The sequence below is a fragment of the Mastomys coucha genome, unplaced genomic scaffold (assembly GCF_008632895.1).
Source record: "Mastomys coucha isolate ucsf_1 unplaced genomic scaffold, UCSF_Mcou_1 pScaffold23, whole genome shotgun sequence".
In the NCBI taxonomy this organism is placed as follows: Eukaryota; Metazoa; Chordata; class Mammalia; order Rodentia; family Muridae; genus Mastomys; species Mastomys coucha.
In genome coordinates, this window is record NW_022196906.1 from 105,424,148 (window position 1) to 105,433,434 (window position 9,287).

Below are 9,287 nucleotides of genomic sequence, written 5' to 3' on the forward strand. Positions count from 1 at the left end.
GACACATGCTCCACCATGTTCATAGCAGCCTTATTTATAATAGCCAGAACCTGGAAACAACCCAGGTGCCGTTCTCTTGATCCACAGTCACAAACTCTGCTATTTCACTTTGAAATTTAACTGGAGATTTTACAATGGAGGGGCGCATTCTTAGTTAGACCACAAGTATCTAAGCATCTACCTGGGAAGGAGAGATAAGATGGCTACCCCAGCCTGCATGCCATTTGCCACCATAACTCAGACACAGGGAGACCCACCAGTCCCCTTTGTCCCCACCCCTAAGTGCTGATAGGAGCATGGGAGATCTGTGCTCAGATCTAGCAGAAACTCAGGGTGTGAACTGCAGACATCCCGGATGTTCCTCTTGCAGGTATGGACAGCAACAGTGAGTCTCTTTGATAAAAGCACCCAGTAAGCTTTTACCCCGTGCTTGAATGAACAGTGCTGTTCATCATCTGACCTTGCCCACTGGCTCCTGTAATGTGATATGGACAGTTGACCTTTGGCTTAGTTGGATAGATGCTTATTGATATCGAAGAAGGCTGGAGTTTGAATTTGTGTCTGGTATTTTAACTTTTCCCCAGATGGAACCAGCTTACACTGTATGGTTTGGAACTTGGAGCAAGATAGTACTGGGTTTGACCTGCATCCTTTGTTCCATGTGAAGTAACATGGAACCTGTAACATACATTTACAGGTTAGGAGTGTGTGCCTCCATCCTATGTGGAGGTTGAAGTCAGGTTCTCTCTCTTCCCACGCTATGGGTCCTGGGAATTGAACTCGGTTTTGATGGCAAGCTCCTTAACCCACTGAACCATCCCCCTGCCCCCTAGACCTTTGCTTGTTCTTACACGAGTTAGTTTATGTTCAAAGTGCCATGGGTCCTTGTTGGAATGCAGTGGTGTCCAGTGGAAATGGTTTCCATCTGCACTGTCCAGCACGGTACCCAACTCTCAGGTTACTCTTGGACAAACACATGTGCCCAGTGTAGCTGAGAAACTGAGTTTTAATCAATACATTTTTAACATCACATTTAATAAAGCTGAACTGGATGGTGCGGTGAGCCTGAATCTGCTCCTTTACTTGAAAATGTGAGCAGCTGCATTGAGGTCAGGCTGGGCGTGTCTCCTGGGATACCCTGTGACTTTTGGGGGTCATTGCTGCGTCGACTTGGTTGCACACACACACTACTGTCTCAGTGTTCCTGGTTATACACACACACTACTGTCTCAGTGTCCCAGGTTGCACACACATACTACTGTCTCAGTGTCCCTGGTTGCATACACACACACACACACACACACACACACACACATACACACACACACACACACTACTGTCTCAGTGTCCCAGGTTGCACCCACACACCACTGTCTCAGTGTTCCAGGTTGCACACACACACACACACAGACACACACACACAGACACACACATACACACAGACACACACACACAGACACACATACACACACACACACATACACACACTACTGCCTAAGTGATCCTTCTTTATCTCCATCTCAGTTTTAATGCTTTGGCCCTTTTGATCCCTCCTAGGTTCAGCGACACGAAGACAAGTCTACCACCCTGAAGCTGGCTGATTTTGGCTTGGCCAAAATTGTGGTGAGGCCTATATTTACTGTGTGTGGGACGCCAACATATGTAGCTCCTGAAATTCTTTCTGAGAAAGGTGAGTGTTACCCTTTGCTCTTTGATACTCAAGCTTTACAATCGACAAATGCCTTACTTAGTGTTTCCAACAAGGAACTGTTACAAAAATCTCAGAGAGCTGGAACTCAGGCTTGATTTAAAAATATTCATTTATTTTTTATTTAACTTTGTGCATGCATGCATCTGTATGTGTATGCATGCATCTCTCTCTCTCTCTCTCTCTCTCTCTCTCTCTCTCTCTCTCTCTCTCTCTGTATTTGTAGGCAGGACAACGATGAAAAATAGAACAGGGGGAGAAATCTACTCAATGAAGGCCATTTGTTCCCAGGTCTAACACTATGGGAGAAAATGGAAACATTTCTTAAGCTAAAAGTTTAAAAATTCCTTGGTGAACCTTCATTCAAAGGCAAAAGAGATCTCATTTCAGAATCCATGAATATTCATTCCTCACTGGAGCAGACCCAATGAACTGCTTTGGCAACATACTTTGTAAAGTACATAAACAGAAAATATACGGAAGATAACTGTGGCATTGTGAAGTGAGACAGATTCTGCATGGCTTGAAAGCTTGGTCTGGGCAGAAGGCGAGGACGGTTCCTGGGAGATGTGAAGAGGAGATGGAGCTTGTGTGAGGTTAGAGTGGAGACTTGAGACTAGTCTCACTGCTTTTAGAGAGTCAGTGGGTTGGGTAGGCTGAGCCTGAACTTATCTCAAACAGGAAGTGTTTAGATTTTGAATGACAGGTGTCTGAGAACAGTGGAAGACATAGGACATTGTAATGCAAGCAAAGATGAATTGGATGAGAGACAAAGCAAATTAGCGTGAGTGTGTGGGGAAAGCACGTCAGCTAAGATGGGGTGTTGGGGAAAAAGTTCTCAGAGGAAATGAGATGGGAGGAGTTAAATTTTCATCACGCTGATCAAGAGACATGAATGCAGACCCACACTGTTGTCCCGTTGGCAAGGACAGGATGTCCTGGATAAATTATCATCATATTGAGATTCTTCCATCTGATGGCTAAACTGGTAAGCTGGTGGCTCTGCTGTGACATCAGAGCAAGGACAGTTAAGTTCTGATTCAGGGGAGTCACAGGTAGGAGGGAAGGCCGTCAGTAGAAGCTGGGCTTCATGGAAAGATGGAACTGGATTAGGAATGCAGAAGTTTCAGAGGCAAAGGGAAAGTCTTAAGAGGGGCCAGGGGCAGAAGAGTCTGTCCCCTAAGGGTCAACAGTCCTTGAGAATTGAACAGTCATTGCTGGGCTGTCCCCAAAGGGGCCATCAAGGACTTTATTCACTTTAGGTTCTTACTGACTTGTGTCTTGATAAACCTGCTCCAAGGCTCCAATGAACTTCTAATGTCCATTTAAAGCTGCCCGTTGTATTCACTCCTAAAGATGAGAAGTCAGAAAGTTCTTGAAAATGTGTATATGCCTGTGTAGGGAGGTCCATAGGTAATGTACATAGAAACCTCAACTGGATGTCACTGTTCCAGTTCCACCCTGTTCCTGTGGCACACACCATGACCAAAAGCCAGTTTAAGTAAGGAAAAGGCTTATTTCATCTTGCACTTCCAGGTCACAGTCCATCACTTATGGAATTCAGGGTGGGCATGCAAGGTAGGAACCTGGAGGCAGTTCCAGCCAGAGAACTCACTCATAACCAAGGAATTCTGCTGAAACCAAGGAAGAGTGATGCTTGATGGTTTGCTCCTGGACTCATGTTTAACTAGTTTTCTTATTCATCTCAAGCCTAGGGATGGTACTGCCCATATGGGGCTTGGCTCTTTTACCCACATCAATTAATAATCAAGATAGTTCTCTACAGATATTGCTCATAGACTCACATTTAACTGGGGCTCCCTCCTTTGGGCATTCTAGGCTATGTCAAGTTGACAGTTGTAGCAAACTAGGACAATTACTTTTCATAACTCATCTCTAAAGAGTTACATTACATTATAATCAGTTACTGTATTTGTTGTTGTTATTATTATTATTATTATTGCAACAAAATACCAGACAAAAGCAACTTAAGGGAGGGAGGAATCTTTGCTTTTGCTGTTGTTGCACAGTTCAAGAGATGAGTTCCTCACCTTTGAGCTACCTGTCTGTCTCTGTGTTCTTGCAGGTTACGGCTTGGAGGTGGACATGTGGGCGGCAGGTGTGATCCTGTATATCCTCTTGTGTGGCTTCCCCCCTTTCCGAAGTCCTGAGAAGGACCAAAATGAGCTCTTCAACATCATCCAAGTGGGCCAGTTTGAGTTCCTCTCTCCTTACTGGGACAACATTTCTGATGGTGAGAATCCGAGGCTCCCTGTAATCTGAAGGGAGGCTGCGGGTCTCGTCCCACTACTTTAAAGAGTGGTCTGGAGAGGTATTTGGAGGGTGTGGGGGAAGCTCTGCGTGGTACTCGGCTGTCCTCACACATAGATGAGAGACTTGGAGGGGTTTGTTTAGATCTGGTCTTCCAGTCTGTGATGCTCTTGGGGTTTAGAAGGGACGTGTTAGGTTAACGTTTCTGGAGAAGATATTGTCCTGAGCATGCTATGCCAGCAACATAGCTGAACACATACACCTGTGTCTCCTCCCACCATGGTAGAACTTATTAAGTAAAAATAAATCTACAAAGCAATCTTAATGATAGCAATTTGCCAGATTGGTAATTGGGCCAAGGTTAACACAGGTTCTTTTTATTCCAATCTTAATTACTAATATTAACTCTCATATCACATATCATGGGATAAACACACACACACACACACACACACACACACACACACACACACACACACACACTGAATAGATACACAGGGTTAAAAGGGGTTGCAGCAGAATTTCATGAAGTTTCAGAAGTAGGAAGATAGGAATGTAAGTGGAATCTGTATTGATAAGATAAGGAAACCTAGGAGACAGTTACAAGGCCGCCTTTGCCAGTCCAGCTGCTGTGACTCACCGGGATTTGAGAGTGAAGTTGTGGCTCTGAGTCTAGCTAAGAGATTGAAGCACAGGATCGGGTTCATGGCTAGAGCTATTGGATGGATAGATGGCAGGCAGGTCCAGACAGGCAAATAGGAGGATGGGTAGGCAGTAGTTGGGTAGGCAATGCCAGCAGTGTGAACCCCAGGGACAGCTGGAAGCACTTTCCCTGTTGGTCCTTGAAGCACATTCCAGGAATCAGATGGCAGGTTGGTGGGGACTCTTGCCATTCAGGTGCTATGGTCCAAGTCAGGGCATTACCCCCTTTCTCAGTCTGGTATGTTTAAATTCTTGGGCCTTGTTTTCTTGATATGATTTTAATATGCTCATGTTATCCAATAGTCTCAATCCACTCCAATATATTTAAAAGTGGCACATTTTCTACTCCTGGAAATAAGGTACAGGCCTGTGTCTTTTGACTGGTGCTGGGTGGATGATCCCAATGAAGTGTTCACCCAGGTATATATCCCTCCTTCATCCTCAAAATGGAGTTAAAATCTATTTATAAAATGGAATCTCTCCAGGCAAGGCACAGTCTGAAAAAGCCATTGGTTTCATTAATACGGAGCATCATGAGGCCTGGTTTCAATAGACATGACCAAACATCTATCTATACGCCAGATATACCCATAGACAGACCAAGGTATCAATTCCATAAAAGGGCGACTTGGGGGACCAGTGAATTTATTGAATTTACTTACATAGTATGGGTGAAGGATAACTTTCAGGAACAAGGGTGATCCCAACCTGGCTGCATCACTGAATAGTCCTACCCCATCATAGACGATGAGCTTGTGGAAGACACATTATGGAGCTAGCCTTTCTGTCAGCTTTCTTTTCCTATATACTCTAGCCCCTCCCCAAGATCACTTGTAGTTGGGGGTAGGGTGAAGGAAGGAATGGCTGGACTCCCAACCATTCTCTTCCCTCCTTCTGCTAGAAGGTATCAGTAACTACCACTATCATCACGGAGCTAGTTGCCCAAGTATTGTTCTGCTCGGTTGGTTGCATTGGTTACTGGACTAAAGTGGATGATCAGGTTAAAAAAGCCATATTACAACAGGGTGGTACAGAATCTGCCCTGCTTGAACCAGGCAGGGCAGGAGAAATCTGTGGCTTCTAGACTCTAGACATCGCTGGAAGGGGATACGGGAGGGGTTGACAGGTGTGGGAATGTCTGATAATTGAATTAGAGGCACCTTTCAATAAGGGAGAAAAGCTGGGCGTTTTCTTTCATTGTCCCAACAATCAAGAGGGAAAGCCGGTAGAGTGGGGGTGAGGGTTGGGAGGGCAGAGGGTGTTCTTTTGTCTACTTACCCACTACCCTGCCTACCAGTTAGGTTTGGGGAAGGGCAGAGAAGTGAGTAGGTTTGAGAGAATGGAGCCAAGTTGAATGTCCTTCAAGGGAGACAGAGCACAAGCAAGTGGAGGAGGTCTGAAGCAAGAGGCTCTAAGGCCCACCAGACAAAAGAGGGTCTCTACATTTAAAGGTTTCAAGGCAGGGGGCGGGGGTTGCGGCCGGGAAGAAGGGGGTCTGGACTCCACAGAACTAGGCTTAATTAATATGTGACCTACGCTGTGTGCCTACCTTCAGGTTGCCTTTGATTCCCAGGCATGGGGGAGGGGGCTGGGCTTTTAGTGAGAGGGCAGGAAGGCCACAGCTGCCGCAGGTCTCTTTGCAGCAGCTGGATGTGGCCTGTTAACCTTAGACTGCAGTGGGGCAGTGCTAGACTTGTGAGGCCTTTCCATGCCACACCTGCTGGGGTAAGGGTGGGTGGGGGTGGGCTGGGAGGTGGGATCTGCCTTCTAATGGCTGATCTCTCTAGGATCAGTCTAGGATTGGCATGGACTTGAGCAGGAAGTGAAAAATCATTTGATTTCATGTTAGTGACTGCTTAGGTTTCTTTACACGTCTTTCAGTTTCGTTAGTGTGCAGAAATATTTATTAGCTTAGGAAAAAGGGGAACATGTTTTATTTAAAAATTTGTTAGTTTGTTGTAAAACTTTAAAATACGGAGACATGGTGTTCACTCTCTGTCTCCTTGGCCTGGGTATGTGGATGTTAGAAGTGGGAATGAAAAAACCAAGGCGCTCTCCTGTAGAGCTGTGCTAGTTAGCCCTGGTCACACAGCCAGTTCAGAGTCCATAGAGTAAGGTCTCATTACTCAGCACCACTAGCCAGATTTCTCTTCTTCCTTCTTGTCTTTCTTTTCCATTTCCTCTTCCCTTTTTTTCCCTCTATCATTTCCTCCTTCCTTCCCCTTTTTTCTGCAGCCTTTTATTCCCCTTTCCTCTCCTCTCCTTTTCCTTCTCTCTGCCATTCACTGTTGCTTCCTTCCTTTCTCTTCCTCTTCTTCTGTCCTTTTCTTCTTTCTTCCTTCCTTTTTTCCCTCCTTTTTCTTCCTTTCCTTTCTTTTCTGTTTTCTTCCTCCCTCCCTCCCTCCCCCTCTCTCTTTCTCTCTCCCTTCCTTCCCCCCTCTCTCTTTCTTTCTTTCTTTTTTCTTTCTTTTTTTCTTTCTCTCTTTCTTTCTGACTGGATCTCACTCTGTAGCCCAGGCTATCTGGGAACTCACTATGTAACTGTAGCTCACCTACACTAGCCTCATATTCAAGTAATCCTCTTGCTTTAGCTTAACCTGATTGCTAATGCTCAGTGGTCATCAGGGTCTGGAACAGGTCTGGGAATTTTCTGTCTTCTGTCATGTTACCCTGGACAAGGAAAGTTTATTAGCCATCCCCCGCCCCCGTGCTAATGTGGATGTGTGGGCTCCCACCTCACGCTTTGGAAGGAAGGAACACTTCAGAGCTACCCTCATTCACCATGCTTTCCCCAATTTCTCCCCCTCCTACAGCTGCCAAAGATCTGGTGAGAAATTTGTTGGTGGTGGACCCCAAGAAGCGGTACACAGCCCACCAGGTTCTACAGCATCCCTGGGTTGAGATGGTTGGGCAGCCCAGCACAGTGAACACACAGAAGGAGGAGTCCTCCAACAGCTTCCAGAGCCAGCACAAGAAGGTTGCAGAGCAGGTGTCATAATCCTGCCTGGGACATCTGTCCAGCCTTGTTAGAGAAGAGAGGGGACGTCTAGTCTACAAGCAAGGCTGTGCAAGACACTTCTCCACAAAACTAAGGAAGGAGAAGAGCCACTTGGCATATTTTAAAGAGTGTTTGAAAAGCAACGTCCTAATGTTGAATGATGTATGATATTTTTAGATTTGTATATCTGAAGTCTTTAATACTTTTTGGCTAAGAATTGCTACGAATGAGGAATTTTGATAATAATGATGAATTCTGTTTTCTCCTTGGAGTCAAGTTCATGGTGGGCAACATGAGTGTGCTTCACATCGCTCGAGCACCCCTCCCCCCCCAATGAATGAAATGATTTCTGGCGTTTTTAATCTCAATAAAACACGATGAATAACAGAGAAAGATCTGCCTTGTTCAATGGTGGGAAGAGCTGGGGAAGTAGTAAGACAGCTGCGTTTTAACCTTTGACCAAGAGACCAACACGTATGGTTCTGTGAACTGAAATTCCATGAAAAAAAAACCACTTTTTTCGATAAATCTGCAGGTTGACTGATTAGAACTTCATGATTATGGAGAATTGGAACGTACAGATCGAGAGCCAAAAAATTACCTTGGGTTATCTTCCATCCCCTTAATAGCCATGTCACACCAAGCTGTACATCTGACCTAACAGGTAAAGCTGTTGGAGCTCAGCTGAACCCTAGCTTCTATTAACCAAAGCTAAGGTGTGAGAGCATCTAAAACCTGCGGAGGTGGCACCCCGCTTGGCTGCAAGCTGCCTACCTGATCACACCACCAGTAGATTTGGTAAATTCATTGATCTGAGACTTTGTCTTATCTGACAGTAATAATAATAATAAAATCATGTAACCATTTCCAGGACGGGGTGTGTCATTTAGGACAACATGAATGAATGCTGCCAGGCCATGGTCACTCATGTTTGGTTCACAATAATTTTTGTTTGGAGCAAGGGCTGTGTTTTGTGTTGATAATTCTCGTCCTACTTTATACATGGAGAAACTGGGGCATAGGATGGCCTGATCTGTCCATCCTTAGTTTACAATGGAGGTGGACCTCAGTGTAGGGTGACCCCGTGCCCCTGTTTTTTATTTATTTATTTTTTATTTTTCTTTATTTACATTTCAAATGTTCTCTCATTTCCTGGTTTCCCCTCTGAAAAAAAATTCCTCCCCCTCCCCCTGCTCACCAACCTACCCTCTCCTGTTTCCTGGCCTTGGCATTCCCCTACACTGGGGCATAGAATCTTCACAGGACCAAGGGCCTCTCCTCCTATTGATGACCAACAAGGCCATCCTCTGCTACATATACAGCTGGGGCCATGTGTCCCACCATGTGTACTCTTTGGTTGGTGGTTTAGTCCCTGCGAGCTCTGGGGATACTGGTTAGTTCATATTGTTGTTCCTCTTATGGGGCTGCAAACCCTTCAGCTCCTTGGGTCCTTTCTCTAGTTCTTTCATTGGGGACCCTGTGCTCAGTCCAATGAATGGCTGTGAGCCTCTACTTCTGTATTAGTCAGGCACTGGCAGAGCTTCTCAAGAGACAGCTATATCAGGCTCCTGTCAGCCAGCACTTGCTGGCATCCACAATAGTGTTTGG

The 9,287-nt window shown here is 45.4% G+C and overlaps 1 protein-coding gene across 1 annotated transcript in view; it reads left to right on the forward strand.

Annotated features, from left to right (window-relative positions):
• The window catches only part of Dclk3 (doublecortin like kinase 3), a 55,539-nt gene extending 47,467 nt beyond the window's left edge, over nt 1-8,072 (forward strand). The window contains exons 3-5 of the mRNA XM_031345354.1: nt 1,558-1,690; nt 3,795-3,962; nt 7,495-8,072. Coding sequence (XP_031201214.1) covers nt 1,558-1,690; nt 3,795-3,962; nt 7,495-7,679 — 486 coding nt within the window. The 3' untranslated portion in view covers nt 7,680-8,072. The remainder of the gene's footprint in view (nt 1-1,557; nt 1,691-3,794; nt 3,963-7,494) is intronic.
• The last annotated feature ends 1,215 nt before the right edge of the window (nt 8,073-9,287 follow it).